General features: G+C 28.8%; 1 protein-coding gene across 1 annotated transcript in view; it reads left to right on the top strand.

The window, feature by feature from the left end:
- LOC111619174 (ankyrin repeat and sterile alpha motif domain-containing protein 1B-like) overlaps nucleotides 1-27,580 on the top strand; it is a 55,343-nt gene that overhangs the window by 10,742 nt on the left and 17,021 nt on the right. Inside the window, exons 2-15 of the mRNA XM_023360865.1 lie at nucleotides 1,701-1,781; nucleotides 2,558-2,714; nucleotides 10,607-10,681; nucleotides 10,856-11,077; nucleotides 11,196-11,271; nucleotides 18,452-18,553; nucleotides 18,662-18,866; nucleotides 19,095-19,328; nucleotides 20,878-21,123; nucleotides 21,352-21,496; nucleotides 24,053-24,586; nucleotides 25,180-25,215; nucleotides 25,486-25,515; nucleotides 26,687-26,852. Of these exons, the coding sequence (XP_023216633.1) occupies nucleotides 1,701-1,781; nucleotides 2,558-2,714; nucleotides 10,607-10,681; nucleotides 10,856-11,077; nucleotides 11,196-11,271; nucleotides 18,452-18,553; nucleotides 18,662-18,866; nucleotides 19,095-19,328; nucleotides 20,878-21,123; nucleotides 21,352-21,496; nucleotides 24,053-24,586; nucleotides 25,180-25,215; nucleotides 25,486-25,515; nucleotides 26,687-26,852 (2,309 nt within the window). The remainder of the gene's footprint in view (nucleotides 1-1,700; nucleotides 1,782-2,557; nucleotides 2,715-10,606; nucleotides 10,682-10,855; nucleotides 11,078-11,195; nucleotides 11,272-18,451; nucleotides 18,554-18,661; nucleotides 18,867-19,094; nucleotides 19,329-20,877; nucleotides 21,124-21,351; nucleotides 21,497-24,052; nucleotides 24,587-25,179; nucleotides 25,216-25,485; nucleotides 25,516-26,686; nucleotides 26,853-27,580) is intronic.

Here is a 27,580-nt window from a genome sequence, read left to right on the forward strand (position 1 = left end):
GAATGTCATTTTGTAAGATAAATATAATTTAGCGCATAAAATTAGATAAAGTAGAGAATGTTTTCTGTTATTTGCATGACAATTAATTAATGGGCTTTCAGAAAAGAGTATCTATGTTTTTTTTTACATAATTACTTTAGCGTGTATATCTATGTATAAGGTGTTTGTGTGTAGTGTGTTTTAGAATTTCACCGTAAACACTTACAGCTGTTATTTTTTGATGACATTATCTGTGATGTCAACCGCATCCATGTATTTTATTATTAGAAACTTCTAATAATAGCGCATAATACTAATCCGGATGAGATTTGAAATTTTACGATGATATTGTGCTCATTACAATCTTTCACCCCTCAACACTTTAATCCTCTACCACGCTTGGTTTTTACGGGACTTGTTTTTTGGGGTTATTAACAAATGGAAACAGATGAAATTTCACTAATGAAGATGTCTTTGTTTTTTTCTCCATCCATAAAAAGTGCTGTTGAGTAGCAACACGCGTTTTCTTTAGTTAGGTCTTTGTGTGTTCGTGACACAAGCTTGTTCAGGACACAAGCCCGGGTCCGTGTGCATGGCCTTCAGACTTATTTTCAAAATCTTAAATACTACAAAGGGTAACTTAGAAATCATTATCGTTAACTTCTCGAAAGCACCTTTCTGCGTTTTGGATCTATCTATCTTGTGTATCATCGACTTTCTGTCCAAAAGACGATCGATTATTACAGTGTCGAGACTATCTGTGACATGGGACACGTTTGTATGTCGCCGAAGTGTCGTCGCATTGTTATCCTATCTCTTTCGCTTGAATAGCATTCAACCGATTGGTTTGTCCTGTTCTCAATCTGTCGTTGAAATAAAATTACAAAGGTCTGATGGCTTAAATAATATATCATGTGTTTTATGTTATTCTCCTGATAAGAATATTAAAAAGAAAATAAAAAGAAAGGAAGAAAATCACGTCCATGTTTCACTGAAGAAAAATCTCGTATCTCGTTAGCACTTTTATTTTCGTCTGTATACGAATAAGATTATTCTACAGTAAAACCTGTGTAAACCGGAATCGCACGGTACCGAATATTTTTCTGGTCTTTGGCAGGTTTCCTTTTTATTCGGGTTCTGCATTGGACAGGTTTTACTGTAGTTGCAAACTTTTAATTCTTTAAAATTGATTCTGTTCATTAATTAAAGAATGTTAGAATTACTTTTATGAATGGATAACTGTTTTCCTGTTATGACTTTTGCTATATGATATCAGAAGGAAATAGTGAAGGTTATTTCTTTCTTTCTTTCTTTTTTTAAATTCAGGGTCACTTTAAAATGATTGCACTGCTACATAATTTATATAAGTTAAGCATGCAAAAGCAGGTAATTTCCTGAAAAATTTTAACGAAAATAGAAGTTTAACATTCTTTTCCTATAACCTAAATATAACATTAATCATGAAACCTGTATATTATTCTAGAAATGAGAGACTTGAATCTCATTAAGTCCCGTGTTAAAATAGATAAATATATTTTAATTATATATTTGAATACGTTTATTAAAAAGTAATGAATATTTGCACGATTTTTAAGCGGAAGGACTTAAAATTGTAATGTTGTGTATTGATTAATGCAGATTATCAGCCGAATTATCCGTTAATTTTTATTTATAATGAATATTAATTAAGGTAGCATTAAAATACTTAAATTTTTGTACAGCTTACGTCGCGGGCCAGGTGCTAATGCTCAAGACCAGTCTGGTTATACGTCATTACATCACGCAGCGCTCAACGGGCATAAGTGAGTATTTTAAACAGTTGTTTGTCATCAATTATTTTTAATATTTATTAAACTTTCTCTTCTAATATATTTGCATTTAAAGAGGGACATTGCAACGAATTACATGAATGTTGCATGGCCGAGCTTTAAGTCTTGAAAAGGAGGGGGGCACACACACGTTCGAGTCATTCATCATTAAATTTATTTCTGTATATTCTATGGAGTTCATTTTATGGCCTATTCTAAACAATTTATCCCAAATGGATACAATAAACTTCACTTATCGTACATCAAGAGTCATTCGACCGAATGTACGACAGATACTCTACTACATTTTAAATCACTAAAACTACGACATGTGGAATGTTAAGTGCATCCCTGTTTCTCCATTCTGCAATGGCCATGTCATATTCAAAACTTGACGTTTTCGTTGCAATGAAAAGTGGCTCCTGAAGGAATCTTTCATGTCATGACTATATTGTCAAACAGTAGAGACATCGTATAAGGCGCTCCCACAATCGGAGAACACGAGGATTAATGAACATTTTACAATTTTTTTAATGATCTCTCATCACTAATATCGTAAATCATAAATCGCGTAAACGGTAAATTTTAAGCAGAATTACAATAATAATAATAATAATCCAGAAAGAATTTATAAATGTAATTATTATTCTGATACGTATATCGCATTTAACATGATAGAATTTCCTACATGTTTATTCTCTCTTAATTATAATTCTGTTTTCATGATATATTGAAATGCTTAAAACGTTAAAATTCCCTTATTTTTTCAGAGAAATTGTGTCATTATTATTGCAATATGAGGCATCTACCAACGTCGTTGATCACAAAGGTTCTACGCCCCTACACTTAGCTGCTTGGACAGGAAATACTGAAATTGTGAAGATCTTACTGGAGCAGGGACCATCTGTGCCCAATGTTAATTTAGCTGTAAGTAATTTTTTATTATTTATTTATTTATTTATTTTAATATATTATTTGACTGCACGAATGGTAAAAATATTCGAAATAAATATCAAAATCAGTAAACGGAAATTGTAAATTTAGATCGCTATTCTGAGCGGATAACTGATAAACGCGTGTTAAAGTCATAGTTCAAATAGGTTTTTATCGATTAATTTTCTACGATATTTTCCATAGAAATCAATGAAATTTTCATTTATTATTCGTCTCTGTATTAATATGTCCTAAAAATATTTGTACAGTGAGATTCTGCATTAGTAATTTCACTAGTAATTAACCTACTATGAAGATCAATCGATAAATTTAACATTAACTATGAAGTAAGGAAAAAAATAAACGATTAATTTACTATTTTAAAATGTTTTTTAAGAATTAATTTAATTAATGTGAAATACATTTTTTTCCCTCTTAACTGTGTTTCATATTTGCAGCACAGTGGTGTTCTGTGGGTTAACGTGGGTGCAGAATTTTAACTTTTTACAATAAAAGCATAACAGAATACATGTTTGTATTTGTATACATTTGTTTTTCAGATCTTATTGTTTGTAAGAAGACAAATTTATTATACCTATTGTTTTTTTTATATGAATTGGAAGAGGAACGACAATATTGATGCATCTCAGAAGGAGAGGGTGAATTTTGTGCACCTCTACCCTAACAAATTCTGCGTGTCTTGAATTAATCTGTAAATGGCATTTTTCCTGAATCTATTCAAAAGATAGGAACCTGGAGATGGTCTTCAGGTTTCTATCTTTCTGTTCTTAGTAAAATTTTTGTTGATAATAAGGTGTTTGGGTCTTACAGAACCAGTAGATTAGTAATTTTTTCTCTAAGATATTAAATGTATATAACTTTCTAATTTCTAACTATATAGATTTTTTAAATTTTTGTTATCCAAATTCATTCATATAATAAGTTTAGAGTAATGAAATTTAAGTTAACAGAAACATATCTTGTGGTAAACATCATTTGATAAATAATGTTATTTGACTATAAACAGATTTTTTTAAAATTAAAAAGTAACTCATTATGATTTCAATAATGATTAAATATTTTTTAAATCTGAAATTATAATATAATTTTCCCATTTTGTTTTATAATCTCCATAATCTTCACTATAAAAATCTATTCAACAAACTACAATTTTTTTTAATGAAATGAAACTTGAAATTTAATTTTATCAAATTAAATAAGAGAATTATTTTTCTTAGAATTATAAATAATTAATTTGTTTTATATCTTATTGTTTTGAAACTATTGAGATTTATTTGATCAAAGTGGAATATTAATAATCTTAATTTGAAATTTCAGTTAATTAATGAGAATCGTTTTGTATTCAAAGAAGTGTGAAATAATGTGAGAAAACCATTTATTATCAATTATTAAAAAAATGATTCTTGTTTTTATAATTAGATTGTTCAATGAACATTTATTTTATAGAATTAATTTATATGAATTGTGTTATATAATTGAAATTATTTATTTGCTTTAATAAGCTCTGCATAAATTTTTGTATTAATAAGAAATAATTGACAAAACTAAACCTCACAATAATTTTATTAAGTGTGTCCACAATTCATTTTTTAATATTGTTTATATTTTATTAATCCTATGGAAAATTTGTGATCATATTTACTAGTAATAGGTAATTACTCTTAGTCACATTTTGGCTTTTAAAATATTTGAATTCGGTCCATTGATTTTATTTTCTGTTTTCTTTGTTGTATGGATAGTGGCAGAAAAATTAGAAAATTAGAAATTGTTTTCATTTCCTTCAATTACTGAATTGAAGAAAATGAAGAAACAACCGTTTCTGCAATTAGAAAAGAGTTGCAGAAAAGAATTTTATTGTAATGAGTGATTTTTTTATCACAACAAATAGAAAAAACTTTATATAAAGAGAAACTATTGAGCTTTATATTCACTGATAATTAGTACTTTTGCATATTTATAATCATAAATTGTAAAAGAAAAATTGTATAAAGTTTACAGTATGTTTACAGTATGCTTTTACTTTAGAGGGAGCTCATAACCTTATCCCCGGAAAAATAATGGTATTGTAAACTAAAGATGCCTTTTACCTTCATAAAAACATCTTGTGTATCTTTAGTATATAAAGATATCATTTTTACTTTCCGGACTATTATATATAACAGAGGGAAAGTGTGGCGATCTGTCAATAAATGATCTCGCCCCAAGATTTTTACATTTTTGGATCAGGACATCTTGAAACGTCGAGAAATGTAAAAAATTCGGGGTTTATTTTCTGTATGTATGAATGTTAGTGTATGGTGGCACGATTTTGTTCATTTTGTTTGAAGCTTAATAACGGTTCTTTTTGTCGAAAATTTTTGAAATTATGCAGAAAAATTTGTTTATTAGGGGGATTGGTGCTATTAAATTTTGGTGATTAAAGGTCAAGGGGTGGAGAGATAAAGGGAATCGTGTGTATCTCTACTAGGGTCGGTCTTAATGACGATTTTACTCGTTATTAGCATTTACATTTTTTTATAAAACCCATCCCTACCCTCAAAATTAAGCTTTTTGTGATTTTATAATACTATACTTAAAATATAAAAAGTTTTTAAAATATGATAACAGATGGCGCCACAAAATGTTGCCAGGAAAAGTTAGACAACTAGTTGCTGGATTTTTATGATAAGAAGTTGAAGATATCCGTAGCAAAATTACAGATTTCAGAATGTATGGTTAACGATTGCTTCTATTTTCAGTGTATTATGAATGCTGTACTATATAAATGAAAATTTGTATATGAATATACAAGAATAAAATTAAAAGAATATTATACTTTTTAGTGTATATAATTATTGCTTTCAATATATAGTATATTATCAAAGAATGAAGACTAAACAATTTTTAAATGTTATTTTATTTCCTTGTCAGTCCTCTAGTGCATTATTTAAAGAAAGGTTTTAAAGGGAGAATATATCTTTTGTTGAGGATTAAAATATTTTATTAATTGTAATAGGTCCCACTTATTTTTCAAACGTTTTTGTCTGATTCAATTAGAATTTTATCGTCGTACAGGATTAGATTATTAACTAATGACATCCTGACATAAATTTAATTGAACAATTTAAAGCTGACATAAAACTAAACATTATTATGCAATCGTTATGTTCAATAGTTCTCTATTTATAAAAACATGTTTACGAGTTTATTCGGTAAAGACCAAATTTACATTAATCTGCATTTAGTGCGTGACGTTTGGATTTTTTTAAAGTCTAGAACATGTCGACAGAATTATTTTTAATGCTGTATTCTTGCTGAAACATAATAAAATTAACGAATTAATCAGTGAATGGACTGTTCTTGATACACAATTTGTATTATTAAATTGAAAGAATATCTTGTATGAAGAAAAAGATTTACTGAGATATTGTTGAAGAGAGATTTAACATAACTATTAGATATAACTATAATTTAATTAAATAAAAAATAACGCATATAAATGGAAGGTTATTAAGATAAACTTGAAAAATATGCTTTATTTTATTAATATAAAATATCCTTTAAACATATACCTGTTAGAAAGAAAATTAATAATGTAAATGGCCATTTATTAAAATGAGAAGTTTTAAATTATGAATTACGGAATTTTTTTACTGTTTACTTTAAAATTTAAATATTCTGCTCTCTTATCTTCGAATAATCAGATAGAAGTGAAGAAAAGTTATAAATATTAGTTACTGCGAAAATTTTACTTGGTATTTTTTGCATGAAAATATATGTTTAGATCTTTAAAAATAGCCATAGTTACTTTCTTAATATTTAATTTCTTGTAAAATAATAAAAATAAGAGAAAGCAAACATTTTAGTCATAGTAAATCTCCTGCTTTAACAGTCTCTTGCTTTAAAAATTCACTTTTATGATGATTATATCCTATAACATGTCTATATCTTACTTTACTCCTACCGTCTTATATATACTCCATATTTTATGTTAATATTATAAAAAAAATGTCATATTATATGTTGGTCCTCTCTTTAGCTAATAACTATAAATTTCTGAAAGCAATTAATTAATAGAAGTGAGAGTCTATTGTACATTATTATTTAGATTATTGCTATTAGATAATCAATGGGCTGTATAAATTCATATATATGCAGTAAAGTCTCTTGCAATCGAAAATTTCAAAATAATTGGATTGTTTTTTATAGAAATGACTTTTAAATAAAATATGCTGATATTCAGATAAATATTTAACGTTTTTTATTATTGTTTTTAATGCCGAATCATTCTGTTTGATATGATCTTAAAATAATCCAAGTGTTTTCTTATTAATGTACCTTTTGTTAAAATATTTAAAACCTGTAATAATTTAAGTATAAACAATTTTAATGAAAAATGAGCAAAATAATAGTTTTTTAGTAATGTTTTTCAAATATTAATTTCTCTTGACGGCGGTTTAGGTGCTAGCCTAACGCTCTGGGGTACCCGGGATCGAATCCGAGCGAGTCAACGAACCAAAAAATATTTAAAAATTAATCTCTCGATTAATAATTTGCTGAAATACCTTACATTTTATTTCATCATACGTATACCTCGTTGATAAGGTTTTTTCCCCCTATCGTCTTACATATAGTAAACTATGAAGATCCACAAGGAATTCGAACTAACTCCGAGAGATGTAGTTTGAATCGCTTTTGGATTCTCATAATTTATTATGAATAATTCGGATGGTGGTATTCGTTTCCTTATTCTACTGTTATGTTGACCTGCCGTATTGAGGATTAATTTCGTAACAAGTAAAATTCAGGTCAGCGTATACAGTCCACACGCACCGATGGCCCATAAAAATAAAAAATCCAATCCAATTTAGAAGTTCAATACTGGTAAGACTGACTGGCAACTTAAGTTATAAAGTTAAGTTCTATACGTTAAGTTGCAAGTCATAATACTATTTGAACAATCGCAATAAGATATTTACAGCAAGTACTTCCGGGCACTTACCGTTATGTGTTTTCCGTATTCAACCAATCAAAGATCGAATATGCGTCACGTCTAACGGTTATGAGGTATTACCAGTACTTTATCATTTCATTATATCACGAATGATGTAGGATTCTGTTAAGCCCTTATGTATTTATATTAATGTAAACATTTAAGTGTAGCGAGGTATTCGATCTGTGCAATTCGGAGTCACACTATGTGTAATGTAAAATCGAAAATCAAACTTATATTAGTTACTAAAAATTGGTTATTTATATAATTGATATGCGAAATTTTCTGTTAAAAATTTAATACAGAGATGAGATGAAATTCCTGTTAAATTTTAAACATAATCTTCCGTGTTGCAGGTTTATTTTAACAAATAGAAATGTTTGATGATTCCCGTTAGCAGATCGCCCTCGTGTTGCGTTGCAACAAGGGGGAAGGACTTTCTGTGGGAAAATGACCCCTATTTTGGTGTTAGAAACGTGAAAAAAATCCGGAAAACTGCACGTGGCATCCCGTTGTGAGGCGCTAACCAGTGTCCAGTGTTCAGTGGTTATATCCACTCGGCTATTGTGTGCTGTTAGAAATGTAAACTAAAAAGCAAAAATATGACTTTATATTTTATATTTTTCTCGCAAACATTCAATAAATTCATTTATCAATAATGTGATTTACATACGTTTTAGCAGTAAAATATAATTATATCCATCGCTCTGCTAATTTCCATTTGAAAATTAAACAGTAACCGGAAAAAAATTCTGGATTAAGAATTTATTCCTGTCCTATGTGATGATAAAAATACAATTTATTTAATAACAGAAACTGGAAAAGTTCACAATTATTTTCGAATATATTGAATAAATTCTGAAGCAAAACACCATATTTAAATTTCCCTTTCTGTAATACAGGAATATTTAGTTTAATTTTCAATTCCTGGAATATTAATAATTTTAATGAAAGTTATATTTTATTGCTGCTATTATATTCATTATTCTCATTTGTTCTAAGCAACAAAGGAAATCGTTTCGGGTTATATTGAAATTAATTTTCTCTGTTAAATTCTATATTTAAATCACTTAAGTTTATTCGTAGAATTTAAAATATTTTCTTCATATTTATTTCATTCTGATACTATATTAATATATATAAATTTAAATTACTTATTTAAAATTAATATATAGCCTAAATATATAATCTCTTTTATATTCTGCAAAATTGAATTTATTATATATGATTTGTAGAAGTATATATATAGTAAAACCCGTGTAAACCGGAATTACACGGTACCAAATATTTTTTCTGGTTTGGCAGGTTTCCGTTTTGAAGAGACTTTTCTTTTAACATAAGAAAATCGCTCCGTTTCGAAGAATTTTTTCTGTTTAGCAGATTTCCGTTTCGGCAGGTTTTACTGTATAAACTAATATAATATAATACACATTTTGTATGTTATATATTAGTAAATGTATGTGCCATATAAAAAAATAATCAATACAAAGATGTGATATAAAAAAATTTACTGGGATATCTTATTGAATTAAAAGTTATTTTTTCTTTCTCCCTAGATATGAATAGTTTCAAAATATATTCATGGAAGGATAAGTCAGATAAAATCTTTAATTTAATTAGAATTAATACTTTATCTCTGGACAAATTTTTCTATCACTGTTTATAACCGCTATCTTTTTTTTATAAAGAAAGAATACAGAAAATTTTTTCACTTGGCTGCCATTTTATTGCCATCTTGTTGCAATAAAACGGCAACAGAGTGAAAAAAGTTTCGCTCAGATATTACTGGTTTTCGCACTATCTCGTCATTCATATAGTAGCAGCGAAAATGTATATTAAAAAAATTACTAACTAGTTATATCAATTTTGAACTTTAAATTTAATGTCGTGATAGGTCTAATATAAAGTCAATATGCGTGCATCTTCTCTTAAACATATGATTATAAAAAGACTATTTTTCTAAGAAAATTAGTAAAGATATTTAATATATTTTTACAATAGTTATTCAGTAAAACTGTCTAAAACGGAAACTTGCCTAAACAGAAAAAATTCATAGGAAGGCAGCGATTTTCTACGTTAAAAAAGAAACCTCTTCAAAACGGAGTCCGTCTGATCGGGTCTGCCGTTTTGAACAAGAATCGGTACCGTACGAGTCCGGTTTACACAGGTTTCACTGTGTATAATATAATTAGATCATACATATACTTGTGATTAAATAGTGGCTCTTGACAGTCGCTGTAATTATAAACATCCCTCGAGTACAGTGATGCTCTGTCTGTCGATCGATAGGGGCTAAATTAGAATCAGACATATAATATATTTTTCCTATTAAGATTCGAACAAAAAATCTAAAATTTTACGAAATTCATCCAGTTAATACACGCTGCATTTTGAATAATACTAACACTGAGCATTGAAAAAAAAGATTATAATATTAGTCTCTTTCTACTCAGTGAGACTTGTATATATGATAATTATAATTAAATGTAAATAATTATTATAGTCATTAATTTCATATAATTCTGGTACAAAGAAATTGAATATTGGTAATGGTGTCATTTAGTGTAAATTTAATTTAAATCGTGTATAGTATTAATATTGTAATATTGTGTAAATTAAAACTAATTGAGTGTTTCAGCTAAAAAGTTTATTTGCTTTTTATAATATTAACTTTTGGAAAAATGACAATCATTTCTTTAATATCTTCATTTCTATCTTGTAGCTTTTAACATTTTCTTATTATTATTAATTATGTGAAGTTCTAAGATAGACTTATGTGGCAACTGAGTGAAAGAAGACTTTACAATGAACAAAAGCAATAAAAATAAATTAGTTTGTAAATTACTAAATTACTTTTTATAAATATTTAATTATGATTTTATGTGATTTATAGAATCACGATCAAGAAACTCCACTGCATTCAGCCGCCCAATACGGACACACTGAAGTTGTAGCACTTCTGTTAAAGGTAAAATAAGCTAATTTTATTATATGTAAGATTTATTGAATTTTTATGGTCTTATAATTAAAACGAAGCTTTAACGTTTTTCTACAAAGCTTAAAATTATACAGTACATTACAATGAGATGGGCACTGTGTAAGTTAAATTATTTCCTTTTGTGAGAATTTGTTTTGTTTCCAGCACAACAGTAATCCAAGTGTCCGGAATATAAAAGAAGAGTCTCCATTAGATTTAGCTGCTCAGTATGGTCGGCTGGAAACCGTGGAGTTGTTGGTAAATCGTCATCCGCATCTAATACAAGACAGAGTAAAAAAACATTCGCCACTTCATCTGGCATCCAGGAATGGCCATAAACAAGTTGTTAAAGTGCTTTTAGATGCCGGATTTGAAGTTAATTATTTGGTATATATCATTGTTATTTATTTAAATAATTTGTCTTTAAATATCTATACTGTACTTGAATGTTGTTTTTTTTCGTAACTTTCTCTGTTGTAAATAAATATTTTTATTAATTTTTCAGACTAATAGTGGTACTTCGTTACACGAGGCAGCTCTTTATGGGAAAGTAGAAGTTGTAAAACTCCTTCTTGACGCAGGTATTCTGTTTAAGAAGATTTTAAATTTAAAAAACAAATTTTAAACTTAATGAGTAGGAACATAAATTATATTTTATTAATTTTTTTAATATTAATTTTGAAAATATGCGAGTTTTCTGGTATATCACTTATATGCTACAGTGTATAGGCCTATATAATATATATATTATAAAATATAATGTAAAATAAATTAAAATACAATCAGAAAACCGAATAGAATTCTTTTTAAATATCATTTCTAGTAATTTATTAAGTAAAATTATTCTTAAATACAGTATAAACAATATCTAAATTTTAATGTTACCTATATTATACATATAACTCAGAAAAAATTAAACTTCAGATATTGTTGGCACACATATTCAACATATTTATCATTTTATCACAATATCTAAATAAAAATTTACTTTCTGCAAGGTTTTATTTGGATTTGGATGCTGAAAATTTTATTGATATCATAGTTGTATCATACAAGGTGAGGAGTCTTATTGCATAAAAATGCTTAGGGACTAAATTACATTTTAAATAATGTAAAATAAAACGATTTTTAAAATATTTTTATATCAAATTAACAGAAAGTGATTAAGAAACAAGATTGTAAGATTATATTAAGTTTAAATGAGTGAGATATTATCCAAATTATATTTTCGGAATAATAACAAAACTCATTCTTATTGTAGGTAATGTTTTTAATTAATTGAAACTAGACTATATTGTTTGATGTATATGTGTGTGTATTTTCATATTAAAATACTAAATAACGAAATTTCAAATTAATAGAAAGGGGTGTAATAATTTAAAAATTAATTTACATTATTCGAATTTCATTGTTGTAAGTAGTTTGATGATATTCTAAATTAATTTAGATCGGATTAATTGTATTCACAAATGCTAATGTAATGTTCGTCCAAGGTTATTAAAAGCTTGATATTGGGCGTTTTTTGAACATATATAAATACGTAGAATGTTTCTTTATTAATAAATAACACTCTTAAAGATTTTATTTATTGGAGTGTAAGAATCACTACAGATTTTTCTCTAGGACGGGGAAAAATCCCCAGCTTCCCATCTAGCTCCCTGTGTTCGTCTATTGATTAACTGCATTGCTTTGTATCACTAGTATAGATAATAACCTGTATCTTAAAAACGACAAAACTAATTTAATTTGTACTAAGTTATATTAAAACAATTTGAAGTGATTTTTAAATATTTCCTACTTAAAAGTAGAGGGAGAGAGAGAGAGAGAGAGAGAGAGATTATTTTTACCTACTCTATACAGAAAAATATCAAACAAATGAAGTTCCATGAACGACTTCATTTATCAAAAAATACGTCAGTCGTCCATGGAATTTCAAAACTCACATATACTCACGCTCATACTGATATTTTGATTATATATTTTGTCTGTGAAACTTAACAAAAAAACAAGAAAATGCTTTATAATTTTCTTCAGCTAGCTTATGAGTCGAAGTATCTGATAAACTGCGAGAGATTGAAAGGTGAAACAAAGTAAAATAAGTAAGTCATCCTCTTTCGAATACAATAACAATTGTTTTTCTCTTACAAAGTCACGCTAACATATACTATAATGCATTGAAACAGTTTAAGTCAATGTCCTAAAAGATATTTCAAGCTAAGCAAGTCGTATATATAAGTATACCATTTTTTTTAGTATATAATATTGGTGTTTAACAGACATGATTCTACGAAATCTCCCGATTAAATTATTTATTATTCTAAAATTGTTATTAGAACTAGAGTAAAAACATCAAATATAAATTTTACGAAAAGAGAAAATTAAGCTAGAGGTATGTCGGAAAATGTGCGTTCGTAGAAAATAATAATACTTCCGATAATAATTTTCTAAAATCGGTAGAAGTATTATTTTCTAGTAACGCGTAATGTTACAGAATTATCTTATTTTAACTGATATTCGCCTAAGATATTTTGATATCAATAAACGTAAATTAATTTTTGACATTAGAGTAATGTAACAGTTGCAAATAATACTTGTATTATAATATCATTTACAGGTGAAATTTATATTTAAAAAATATGATTTCTGTTTACTATGTTCAGAACAGAAAATGAAATTGTAGGTATTCAGAATTCTTTGTAGAAATAAGAATTGAGCAAATCACAATCAAATTTGGTGTACATACTGTCCTTGTATGCTGTTTCTATTTTCGAAAAAAAATTACTTCGAAATTCAGCCGCTAGGGTGAAATTTGGCGCTGACGAATCTGTACCTGTAATTGAAATAAAATTATAGCACTTTGTTTCTTAACTTTTGAAATTCGTTGGAAAACATACGTAATGTGCACTTTAAGGAACAGCAGAGCTAACTTTCGCCCTAGTGGTTGAATTTTGAAGTTGGATTTTTTTTCAAAAGACCGAAACAGTATATTCAGGACGGTATGCATATCAAATTTGGTTGAGATTTTTCCAACAATATCTTCTACAGAGAGCTTTGGACATTTATTCATCATCTTGTTTAATATTTTATTTATATATAGTTTTCGTTGAAAAATATTCAAGAAAAAATTGTAATATACTAATAAAAATTAGAGGAAAGTAGGAAAATTTGTTTAAAAATTTTATAATGATTTTAAATTTTTCAAATTAATGTATAAGCTATACAGTATAGCTTATTTATTTATTTTTCGAAAGTTTTATGAAATTTTGAGTTTTATTTGTCTGTTGAATCGTATAGTAATCTGTAAATATCAGTTACGATTTAGAGAAATTCCGAGCACTAAGCAAAAAACAGTCAATAATTTTGTTATATTTATCACTGAAATTTCATGGAGAAACTATGTTTACATTGTTCACTATACACGTAAAATTTTATTTATTTATAGGTGGATTTACAAATCGATTTACAGGTTCATGTCATATCCGGGCTCTATTAGTTACCTAGTTTGCCTAGGCATAAGTATGACCCTGTAATTACATAATTATTTTTTGGTATTTTAATTTTATTTTTCCAAAAAGAAATTTTTATTTTAATTTATTTTTGAAAGCATGCAAATAGAATTGCAGAATAAACATGCCAAGATCAAAACATTCCAACATGTAATCTTATTACGTGTGTTTACACGTTGCTAAGCATGTAAGATAAATATAATCTGTTTTATTACTACCTGCAGTATATATTTCCAATGTTTATAAAGTTGGAAAAAATTTACATAGCCATAAAAATTTGAGATATAAGTGAAGTATTATACCTGTTCGTTATAGAGTAAGCTACTTACTGACTGAAAATATATTATAATTAAATCGTTTTTTCTGCTTTTAATTTCTTAATTTAAAGTTTAAAAATTGGCATATAAAATACATAATGAAGTTTAGTATTTCATTTATTAAGTTACAAATTACACTTATTTAATTGACATTTTTGTTTTTATTTATATCCAGACAACTAAATATTGAACGTAGTATGTTCAATATTTACTCATTTGGATAGGAGAATTTAATATCGACTTTTATTGTTTACTTTCTCGTTCTAGATACAATATAGGTTTTATATAATATATATTTTTCGTTTATTTTGATTGAATATAATTTAAAATTTACGGTAAATAAACACAAATTCATAGTTCTATAGTCTGTGATTCATAAATATTTTTTGTCAATAAAATTTTTCAGGTGTTTTTAAAGCTATTTTTCTGTTATATTATATTATAAAAGAAAACTTATATATAGAAAATTTTAACGTAAGCTGTTTCATTAAAATCGCTAATAAAAACTTTTATTTTTCCTCGTTTTGTAATGTTTTTTAAAGGTTTAAATTGATAAATAATAAAAAAATTAATTTTGTAATTTCTTTAGTAAATATTCTGAATATTTAGCAAATTATATCTAATATAGGAGAAATATCTATATGCCTAATTGATATGAATGAATATAAAGGATAAAAAAAAGTGTCACATTGGTCGGGCCCATCCCTCATCAGCCGGCCGATCCATTGTGGGCTTCATAAAAATAAAAGCCTCAGTGCCTACAAGGCAAAGAGTATTTTAAAAAAAATTATATATATAGTTAACAGTAGAATCTAATTTTATGCTTTATAAATGTAGATACTCTAGAGAATAATTTATACCTGTAGTAATTCTGTAAGATTTTTATTTTTGATTTAATATCTTGGTATCAGGCGTTAATTCTTTGCTATAAATTTTTATGATTTGAAAGCATTTGCATGTTCTGCATTTTTTAACCATTATATACAAAATGTAGTCATTCCTATTCAGATGTTTACACAGAATAACAATTTGAAGCAGAGTTGTGGAACTTGAGCAAAAAGATGGCTGATTACATGTATATATAGGCTTACATACTTATCATGATGATTTATTATGTATAACTTTCACTCGTTGATATTAAAAAAATCCCTTATCACCAAGAGGCATGGAATTAAACGAAATTTTATTAGTGCGAACAAATTGGCAATGTAATAAGTGATTACAATATCATAGAAAAGAAAAAACAATTTCCTGAGGAACAACAATTTAATCAATTTAATGGAACTTTTAGTACTTTGTAGAATTTTCTCTTGTCTGGATACATGCGACGTTATGGTCGGGAATGGAGGCATACAGAATGTCTGTATTCTACAATAGATTTGACCTCAGATGTTGCAGCTGCCACACTTGTAAATGGCCAAAGCTGCGTCCCCTCCCATCTGTTTCCACAAATGCTCGATGAGAGAGAAATCTGGAGACAGGCAGGCCAATGAGGGATGGCAACGTGACGGAAACATTCCTGGAAAACCCTGGCTGTGTTCAACTGCACAGAGCTAGAATTTCCCAAGAAAATGGCTGTTTGCAGTCCTGTTATAAAAGGCAACGCACGAGGGCACAGGATTTTCTGAACTTTCCACTGTGCCGTTAATGCCCCTCGTATTACTTACTATTAGAGGTGACTGACTATCATATAAAATGGGTCTCCTAGTGTGCCACTCAACTGTAAAGGCAGGACTTAAATACTTGTCAGTAGTCCTGTACACCTAACATGTGATAGTCGTTTGTCTACACACAGAACCGTAATTCGTCGCTGAAGACAATATGCTGCCAGTTTGTGTCAGTTCACGCTTCTCTGTTACGGCACCACTAATGACAGGACGCCTAGTAATCGCCGTGCATGCAAATTTTCCTTTGCTAGTCGCCTACTAATAGTAGGGAACGGGTAATGATACTGTTGAAACTTTTTTTTAACTCTTTTTGCCCAGTGGGTACTAAGAGGGCTTCTTTTAGCAAGCGCATTATGGGTTCGGCCAGACCCACAATGGGGCGGCCGGGTGGTGAAGAATGGAGCTCAACATATCAGGACTGAAAACCCCCGAAAAATTCCTGGGGATTTTTCGACCCGTCCGGATTCGATCCCGGGTCCCCAAGAGCAGTAGGCTGCCAACTTGACCGCTCAGCCTGATACTGTTGAAGCTATTCATGCTTGTCTCATGATCAGACGAGCGTATTTTCTGGTGGTCTGTCTGGAATGTCCAAAGCGTGGCCACAGTGTTTATGTGCTCTCACGTATTCATTACCTCAACACCTCTTCATAGTCAGGTCAGAACGGCCCAGATGATAGACATTTCGGTGAAACCGTCATCCTGCTTTCTTAAGCCCGATGATGCGGTTTCTCAATTTCTATCAGTTGTGCTTTTGACTGCGTCATAAAGGCATGCCTAGCGTTTGAAGGCACGCAAACAACAGATATACTGAAAATTCGCTTTGTAGGATACTGGGAGTAGAGATTTTAAGGTACCAGTGACATTACCTGTCATCTGTAAAAGACAGGTCGAATTTTACAGTAATCAGACAATTCTGTCTGGGTGCCTAACTTTTTTGTCAATGAGTTTATATGGTATTAAATTAACGATATAAAAAATTATGTATTCAATATACAGTCAATCCCCGTTAAAACAAAGTCGAAGGGACAAAATTCTGCACTTTATATTAACGAAATTTGTATTAACAAACTCGTTAACATTGAAATGCTTATCCTACTTCGTCCACTGGACTGCAAATCTACTTCGCATAAATCGTTAACGTAATAACAGAGTTTAACTGTAATATATTGTTATTACAACAGCTTTTCAGTAATTAGTAATACATTATTTTATTAGAATTTCCTGGCAGTTTTTAAATCATATTTTCGCTTTATTTTCATTTATGAATAAAAATTTAGCCTGATTTAAAATTCATAAGGTCATTCGTAACGTTTTAAATAATATAAATTATAATATGTCATTATATAATAGATTTAAGTTTAAAAATATTTTTAAATAACTGCATTTTTATTGCTTTATTTTTAAAATGATAAACTTATTGCATAGTAATAACTCCTAATAAAATATTAAATTAGATATTATTTATATGCATTATTAATTACCTACCTCCTAGAATTTTTGTATATATCCGGTATATATTTATTGTATATATAGGCCTATAAATTTCAAATATATATGCAATTTACTGTATTTTTTTTTATTACTGTAATGAAGTACTGTACAGTACATACTATACTGAATTTTACTATATGTAAACCTCTATTTCCGTACAGTATGCTAGTTGAGATATTGCACTGTGCTGTAAATAAAGTTTGTTGATTGTACAGGAACTGTACAATCAAGAAACTTTATTTACAGCACAGTGTCCAGCACAGTACAGTACAGTACTGTACTTACAGGATTTATATTAATTGTGGTTAATACATTAATATTTCTGTACTGTTAGGAGTAATTCCATTATCCGTCAGGAGTCGGATAATAGAGTTTCTAGTGTACATTTAAAAAAAAATGTTGCTTAATTTAATGAAGAAATTTTCCATTCATCTAACCATGAATCATCTGATCAATAAGCGTATCCTTTACCTTAATAAATTTCGTTTCGTTTGGTAGCACAAACATGAAAATCAGCCTACTTAACGTTCATTAGTAATGTTGATATAAATCTGAGACCTATTACTTTTCGTGACATTTTATCGCGTGATAGTTTTAATTTTGAAGTTAACTTCATAAGTTGACGCTTATAATAGAGAAGGAGGGACGTTGACCTTGGTTTAACAATGATTACGAATTCCTAGTATTGTGATAAAGTTTTAACTACCGTCTGCCAATTTATTTATTTAATTTAATTTTTTTAAATATATCATTAAATTATAGTTTTATTTTACATTTTAGGTATTGATACAAGCCTTCAGGACGGACTTAAAAGAACTGTTTATGATTTATTAAAAGATTTAAACACTAATATTGCTAGGCAAACATATAAAATTATAAAAGGTAGTTCGATTATGTCTCTAAATAATATAAATATTTTAGATTGAATTTATATTGTAATAATGTAAAGGTTATCTACATTTTTCAAATTTTTTTTATTTCTTTTGTTAGGACATGTTACTCCTGAAGATGAAGGTACTGAAGTATCAAGCAACTTGTCATCTCCTCATGGGTTTCTTCCCAGTCCCTACGGTAGTAGTGGATCTTATGGTACTTCTCCCCCTAGGATGACTAGGTCTCCATTATCTGAAATAAATCACATTGATGGCCCTATTCATCAGTATAAATTATCTATGTCCAATAAAAGATCATCCGCGTAAGTAAATATTTACGACAACATATTTATTTCTTAGGTAAACTTATGTCGGAAAACATAAATAAAAAATAATAAAAAATAACGGTCTTAACCGTCCTTACAATGTAGTAGCGTTATATATTGATAAGTTAAATTTTTCATATAAACTGAAACATTTCATTTTTACTCTCTCTCTTCCCTTATAAATTCTTACTACATGTAAGCCAACATATTTTTTCTCGTAAATAGGGGAAGTGGTAATGATGCTCATCAGACAAGCCCTGTCCTCTTATCGAAATCTCTTGATAGCACTTTAGACAAAGCATCTACTGGTAGCTGCACCCCTTCAGGCTCGATGAACTCTCCTATCCAAGCGCCACATGCTTTCCGTGACGTAACAGTGACATCATCGGATACCGTTACTTCACTTTCTCCATCGACCATGACTAGTAGTGAGTTTTCTGATATATTTCGTTTGCGATGATAAAATTGTTTATTGTTTGAAGTGTAGCGTTGCAGTCAATTTTATTTTTTCTGCTGGAAAGAAGGACCAAGAATTGCTACTTACAATGTGCATTTTATATGATGAGATCCAGCTGTGGGGAACACTTAGGAAACTGTCAACTTGAAATATATATAAAAATATTTTATAAGTTTTGTTGATAAAAATCTATTAGATAAATACTTCAGTTTTTCAATTTAGGTGTTATTTTTTCTTTCTGTAAAATAATTTTCTTAAGTTGTTTATGATAAAAATATTAAATACAAATAACATAATTATTATGTTGAAATTTTGAAAAACTGTAGAATGTAAATTCATTTTTTGTTTTTTTATTCAATTTTTTCATTATTTTTCAAGATAATTTCGAACAAAAAAAACATTAAAAATGAGCTTTATCAGTGTTTTTGAAATGATATTAAGTGTAAATCAAGAAAATAAAAATTAAATTAAATGAATTAATTTAATTTTTATTTTACTATTTGGACGTAATTGATAATTAGTAAGATTATATATAGCTTTAATTATCAAGATCTGTCAGTAGAAATAAAAAAAAAAATTATAAAATTATATGTCCTTTTTATAATCTAAAAACAACTTAAATGAAATATGATACAATGTAATTTTTTATACATTCTCCACTTACTAAAAAAAGTGCAGAATTACAGTTTAAACACCTTTATATATGATGAAAATTGTATAAAATAACAGTTTTAAGTTATATATTTTATATTCTGCTTGAAAAAAAGTTTAAATAAAAACACTTTAAGCCTCTGCCAGCACAAATACTTGATTTATCGAACGTTTTCTGCCGTTTAGGCAGCCATCTTCAAGATCGAACATTAACTGATTGGAATATGAAATATAGAACACAATTTTAAAATTAAAAGTCTAAAAAATTACGAGGTTTTAGAATAGATAAACAAAATAAAAATAAAGCAAAGATATACAATAAATGAGCGAAATAATAAACTTAAATTACAGACTTTGTGTCAGTAGCCCTAAAAAAGTTTACTCGGATAATTTTGAAACACTGTTTACATTCATAACAGTAAGAATGAAATTTTGAAATTTTTAAAATTCTTTACTGATGAGTCCTTACTAAATGTGTAGATATTTTAATCTATATTTTAAAATTCAAATGTGTATATATGTTTGTTAGGCAAAGGGCTCTACCATTCAACGTAGACACACCAAATTTGGCATGTGAACATTCTTTGACATACTAGAAAATATACTGTGGGGTTCTCACTCCTCTTAACTTATGTACGTTCATTCAACTTATCCTCACCAAATTTAGTATGAATATTCTCTGACACGTTATGAAAAATACTTGAGGTCCCGCCCCAACCACTCCAAAATCCATCCCTCTTAACTTTAGCCATAGCAATTGTTTTTGTTTTGTTTCTGGTTAACGTAAATACACAGGTCAATAAATGTAAATATTACTTACTAACATCATTTTGTCATCATCACCATGTCTCTAAATAATATAAATATTTTAGATTGAATTTATATTGTAATAATGTAAAGGTTATCTACATTTTTCAAATTTTTTTTATTTCTTTTGTTAGGACATGTTACTCCTGAAGATGAAGGTACTGAAGTATCAAGCAACTTGTCATCTCCTCATGGGTTTCTTCCCAGTCCCTACGGTAGTAGTGGATCTTATGGTACTTCTCCCCCTAGGATGACTAGGTCTCCATTATCTGAAATAAATCACATTGATGGCCCTATTCATCAGTATAAATTATCTATGTCCAATAAAAGATCATCCGCGTAAGTAAATATTTACGACAACATATTTATTTCTTAGGTAAACTTATGTCGGAAAACATAAATAAAAAATAATAAAAAATAACGGTCTTAACCGTCCTTACAATGTAGTAGCGTTATATATTGATAAGTTAAATTTTTCATATAAACTGAAACATTTCATTTTTACTCTCTCTCTTCCCTTATAAATTCTTACTACATGTAAGCCAACATATTTTTTCTCGTAAATAGGGGAAGTGGTAATGATGCTCATCAGACAAGCCCTGTCCTCTTATCGAAATCTCTTGATAGCACTTTAGACAAAGCATCTACTGGTAGCTGCACCCCTTCAGGCTCGATGAACTCTCCTATCCAAGCGCCACATGCTTTCCGTGACGTAACAGTGACATCATCGGATACCGTTACTTCACTTTCTCCATCGACCATGACTAGTAGTGAGTTTTCTGATATATTTCGTTTGCGATGATAAAATTGTTTATTGTTTGAAGTGTAGCGTTGCAGTCAATTTTATTTTTTCTGCTGGAAAGAAGGACCAAGAATTGCTACTTACAATGTGCATTTTATATGATGAGATCCAGCTGTGGGGAACACTTAGGAAACTGTCAACTTGAAATATATATAAAAATATTTTATAAGTTTTGTTGATAAAAATCTATTAGATAAATACTTCAGTTTTTCAATTTAGGTGTTATTTTTTCTTTCTGTAAAATAATTTTCTTAAGTTGTTTATGATAAAAATATTAAATACAAATAACATAATTATTATGTTGAAATTTTGAAAAACTGTAGAATGTAAATTCATTTTTTGTTTTTTTATTCAATTTTTTCATTATTTTTCAAGATAATTTCGAACAAAAAAAACATTAAAAATGAGCTTTATCAGTGTTTTTGAAATGATATTAAGTGTAAATCAAGAAAATAAAAATTAAATTAAATGAATTAATTTAATTTTTATTTTACTATTTGGACGTAATTGATAATTAGTAAGATTATATATAGCTTTAATTATCAAGATCTGTCAGTAGAAATAAAAAAAAAAATTATAAAATTATATGTCCTTTTTATAATCTAAAAACAACTTAAATGAAATATGATACAATGTAATTTTTTATACATTCTCCACTTACTAAAAAAAGTGCAGAATTACAGTTTAAACACCTTTATATATGATGAAAATTGTATAAAATAACAGTTTTAAGTTATATATTTTATATTCTGCTTGAAAAAAAGTTTAAATAAAAACACTTTAAGCCTCTGCCAGCACAAATACTTGATTTATCGAACGTTTTCTGCCGTTTAGGCAGCCATCTTCAAGATCGAACATTAACTGATTGGAATATGAAATATAGAACACAATTTTAAAATTAAAAGTCTAAAAAATTACGAGGTTTTAGAATAGATAAACAAAATAAAAATAAAGCAAAGATATACAATAAATGAGCGAAATAATAAACTTAAATTACAGACTTTGTGTCAGTAGCCCTAAAAAAGTTTACTCGGATAATTTTGAAACACTGTTTACATTCATAACAGTAAGAATGAAATTTTGAAATTTTTAAAATTCTTTACTGATGAGTCCTTACTAAATGTGTAGATATTTTAATCTATATTTTAAAATTCAAATGTGTATATATGTTTGTTAGGCAAAGGGCTCTACCATTCAACGTAGACACACCAAATTTGGCATGTGAACATTCTTTGACATACTAGAAAATATACTGTGGGGTTCTCACTCCTCTTAACTTATGTACGTTCATTCAACTTATCCTCACCAAATTTAGTATGAATATTCTCTGACACGTTATGAAAAATACTTGAGGTCCCGCCCCAACCACTCCAAAATCCATCCCTCTTAACTTTAGCCATAGCAATTGTTTTTGTTTTGTTTCTGGTTAACGTAAATACACAGGTCAATAAATGTAAATATTACTTACTAACATCATTTTGTCATCATCACCTCTCAAAATCTCGAACAACGCCGGAAACACGCAGTTAATATATTTATAAAGCTTTACTGTTTTCAAGTCGATTATAATATTAAATCAAATTTACTACTTATATAGATAATAAAAATTAAATAATTAAAGCATTTACATTTTAAAATTTAATTTACTAATTCTTGTTCGTTAGAAAATTGNTATTATTTGCTATTGTTTAAATGTTTTTCTATTCCCTACTACTGATTTGGTGCTGTTTGTTTCACTAAATAAAAACTAAGTTTAATTTAGATGAAATAATTTTTGCAAGAAAACAAAATTTATTTTAAAAATTTCATTTCTTTCTCTAAAATACAGCAAATTTCGATTTAGCGCCAATGAATTTCTTCGTAAAATATTAAAAATAGATATGCTTTCAGCCCTTGTGAATTACTAAATGTTATGGTTTTTGCATTGCAAAGGGCATTGTGATTTGATAACAATGCTCTTTGAAATGCAAAAATCAATGTTTTATGTAATTCTTATTTTTCGAGATCATTCGGTTTAGCGCTATATTCCATTTAGAGCCAGTTTCGGAGGCGTTATATCGAGGTTTGACTGTACAGTACATATGATCTTGTAAAGTGTCGTTTTGATTAAATTTCAACGAAAATATGTTTGCTTATTTCCTTTCCACGTATAAACGAGGAAAGGAAGTAAGAAAAAATATATTATTAATTTTTATTTCCATGATTAAATGAGTTCGAATGTTATCTATATTAAGTTAATTTATTCGTTCAGTCGAAAATATTAATGCAATTCCAACGGCTTAAATTAAATTTTGAATTAAACTTAAAATATTTTAATGATTTATCCACTTTTGTTATATTTGATTAATTATTATTTATATTTTTCTATTAAAGAAATTTTTAAAATATAATATAGATAAATTTATATTGTAGAGGAAGTTTATTACTTGTTGTGATAATCATAGAGAACGTTGTGTATGATTTTAGCCGCCGGCCAAGCCACCTAGACGCTCTATAGCCCCAGTATCTCCAATAGACAAGTCGCTGCCCACACGACTATCGGGTTACAGTTGCGAACTGTTATTAGGAGATCATGGGCCAAACAGCGGACGCACATCGCCGAGGCCTTTATCAGACGGTCATCACGAATCCGACAACGAAGCTGAGCCAAAGAAGAGGAAAGGCAGCTTAGATAACAAGAATGGGAAGATAACGGAGAGTTCGCCTTTCAGTGCTCTTTACGATGACATCGCTAGTGGAAGAGTGACGTCATTTAGTAGTTCTTTCTTCCGTTACCATAACTCCCCCGCAGTTTTGTCACGTGGTAGACAATCAGTCTCCAGCTGCGAAGATGAACGTCCCAACAAACCTAATAGTTTAGATTTTAGGAGTAAAAGAGCGACGGTACAGATACCATTGAGCCCTACTCATTATCAACAACCTCCGACGCCCGATTTCCCTCCCCCTTCACCCTCTACAGCAGCAGGTGGAATACACGAAAAAATACGCCCTCTAAGTCAGGTAGGCAGTCCTTTTTTTAAATTAGATACCATTTATCATCTAATTTGATAGATATTAAAATTACGAGCTGAAGTATGTGGGCTTTAGAACATAGATATGACGAGTGGAGTTAGTTAGAACACCGAAGGAACCATATTTGAGCAAATAATTTAGCATTTTATTACTTTTTTCGTATTTAATCGCAACTCAAGGATACATTTTAAATTGTCAATTATCCAATTTCCATCACTTATAAGTTGTAGTATGGCGTCATACGACGATCTAATGACTAGTAATAACAAAATACATTTATTGTATGCACATTAGAAGCATAAAATACCCCTAAAAATATGAAATAATTTCAAAAATTGATGTTTTGCCACCATATAAAAATCCAAAGAGGAATGAATAATTTATTATTATTTTCAGTTACTTTTCTTTATATAATTTTTTTTTAATTTTATTAACATATAATTTAATTTCGACTATTTGTGTTCTTTATTTTCTTAGATTTTTTTTCTTTATTTAAACATTAAATTTTTCTCGTTGTTTATTTAAATATGTTTTCTGTTACATTCTTTTTTTGTTTAGAAAGTATTTTCTTTATTTTAAAGGACGATTTACGTTTAGCAGTTTACCTGGATAGTCAGGTGAGTAGTTTATTTTAGATAAAGTACAACTTGTCAAAAACTCTTTCCACATAGAAAAATATTTTAAAAAAGAGAAAAACATTACATTAAAAAATAAATAATAATAATAAATTGTCTAGAAATTCTCTAATGCCCTACATTATTTTTAAAACTTAAAAGAAATTTCGAATATTTTCTGTATTTTTCAGAAAATAACGGAATTAATTTTTATTTTAAACTTGTATTTATTATTTTTTTGGTTTAGTTTATTATTTTATTTTCTTTCTTAAGGTTAATTTCTTAAAAGAAGTAAACGGGACGGTAAGTGCAATAACGATATAAATATTATGGACTTAATCAAGCCCTGATAATAACAATATTGTAATCAAACTAATATATAAATTAAAATATACAAAAAAACATGTAATTATTCAGATGTATTATGTCTATTTGTATAAAAATATATATCTATTTTTTAATTTTATTTTTGTGTCTTAAATTAATTTTAATTTCTATTTATAAAAAGAAAACAATCAGCTTAACAACGTATAAAATATTTCATACACAAACAGTCAAACCTGTAAACAACGGCCATTGATGGGAACATAAAAATTGGCCGTTGTTCAGAGGTTTGCTTGTATGCATTTCTAAGAGAAACGTCCCCTAAGAAAATGGCCGCCATTTAGGGGTGGCCGTTGTTGGACGTTCGGCTGTATCTAAATTTTTATATGATAATAATTATTAGCAGTTATTTTAAACCGGATTTTTAAATCATCGTAATATAATACAAAGTTCTTGGCGATAATTTGATAATTGTGATGCTTATAACCCATCTTATCTATTACGCTTTTGAGTTTAATATGTGATAATACATTGATAACACCAATGGCGATACCGTCAAGACTACTGCTGAGATATCCTTCAATAATTTTCTATGTGAAAATAGCTTATATTCCTGAATGCTCGAAGAGATTACGAAAGAAAAACAAATGCTATCACTAGCAATAATTTAATCTGTTCGAATCAGTCCAATTATTTGGTTTTATCTGATGATAAAATGACTAGACATAACACAGCTGAAAGATCAACGCCCCCTCCCGATACACGAGACATTTATATATATATATAAATTGCTCTACTTAAACAATAATTCGAACTTGGCATTTTCTGTTTTTTTTTTTTTTTTGCTAAAAAAAGAACTGAATCTAACAATACTAACACTGGGTTTAATGTAACTCGATCGCATTCAATTGGAAAGATTCAAAGTTTCGCGTTTAAATAACGTTATATTTGCCATTATTAGTCAATACGCTATAAGATTTCTTCCCCCCTCGAACGTTTTATCACTCAACGCGACTCTAGTCAATTTAACACGTGCAACCAACCCACCCACACTCACACATGTTGACATTTATGCGACTGACTGGAAGATAACCTTACATTCAATCTGACTTCCCGTCCACTTTTCCTTCACCCCTCCTTGCTATGCCAGGAGTACAAGAGGAAACGTCTGTCACGTGACATCGAGACCCTGACGGAAGAGGAGTTGTTCGCCACCGTCGATCCTTCCGGCAACGTGCGAGTGTCATTACGCAAGGAAAATAAGTCCGTGTCTACAGATACTATCGAAGAAATTATGGAGGACGACCCGTTCGCAGGTAAGATTACGTTCCTATTCGACTATTTTAACTATGTACGATAATGGTGGGAGCCCGACACCGTGACGTCAGAATTGGGCGTGGCTCGTGACGTCAGTGGTGTTGACAATCACCTTCAAAAACATGAGATTTGTACAAAAAAAGTATGTCGTAAATTATAATTGTTAGGTGAGTTCTGTATATGAAATTACATACCATTAACATTTCGTATGTACTTAAAAGTGGACTAGATCACTTTCGATCTGCTCTATTTTGATCAACAGCTGCTTGTGCCTCAAGGCTACTTCAGCTGTTGTTGGATTATAATCGGTGTCCGTCCTTTATTTCGAAATTTTTTTCACATTTTAGCGCCATACATTTCATATATCGGCTCGATCATTATATAAAAAAAGTGTTCTAAATTTCGATTTCTTAAGCCCATTCAGACTTTGTTCTCACTTATTTATCATATTCTAAATTTGTTTATTTAAATAGCTATTAGTAACACTACTTAGAACTAAAGTAATACAATATTTTTTCTGCTGTCAAAAGTTAATTTTGGCACTTTTCAAGCTCTTGCATTGGATGTTTGAAACACATTTCTATTTAGGTCATTACACCTTGAAAACATTGAATGGCAAGTTAGTTAATTTAGAATTAAATCGTAAATAGATCCAGAATTGAAAAAATAATAGAGTTTTCTTCTATTTACGGATGATGTGCATTTAATTGTTTTAAAAGGTTATGAA

The sequence above is a fragment of the Centruroides sculpturatus genome, unplaced genomic scaffold (genome assembly GCF_000671375.1).
Source record: "Centruroides sculpturatus isolate CEXI.00-Female unplaced genomic scaffold, Cexi_2.0 scaffold79, whole genome shotgun sequence".
NCBI lineage: Eukaryota > Metazoa > Arthropoda > Arachnida > Scorpiones > Buthidae > Centruroides > Centruroides sculpturatus.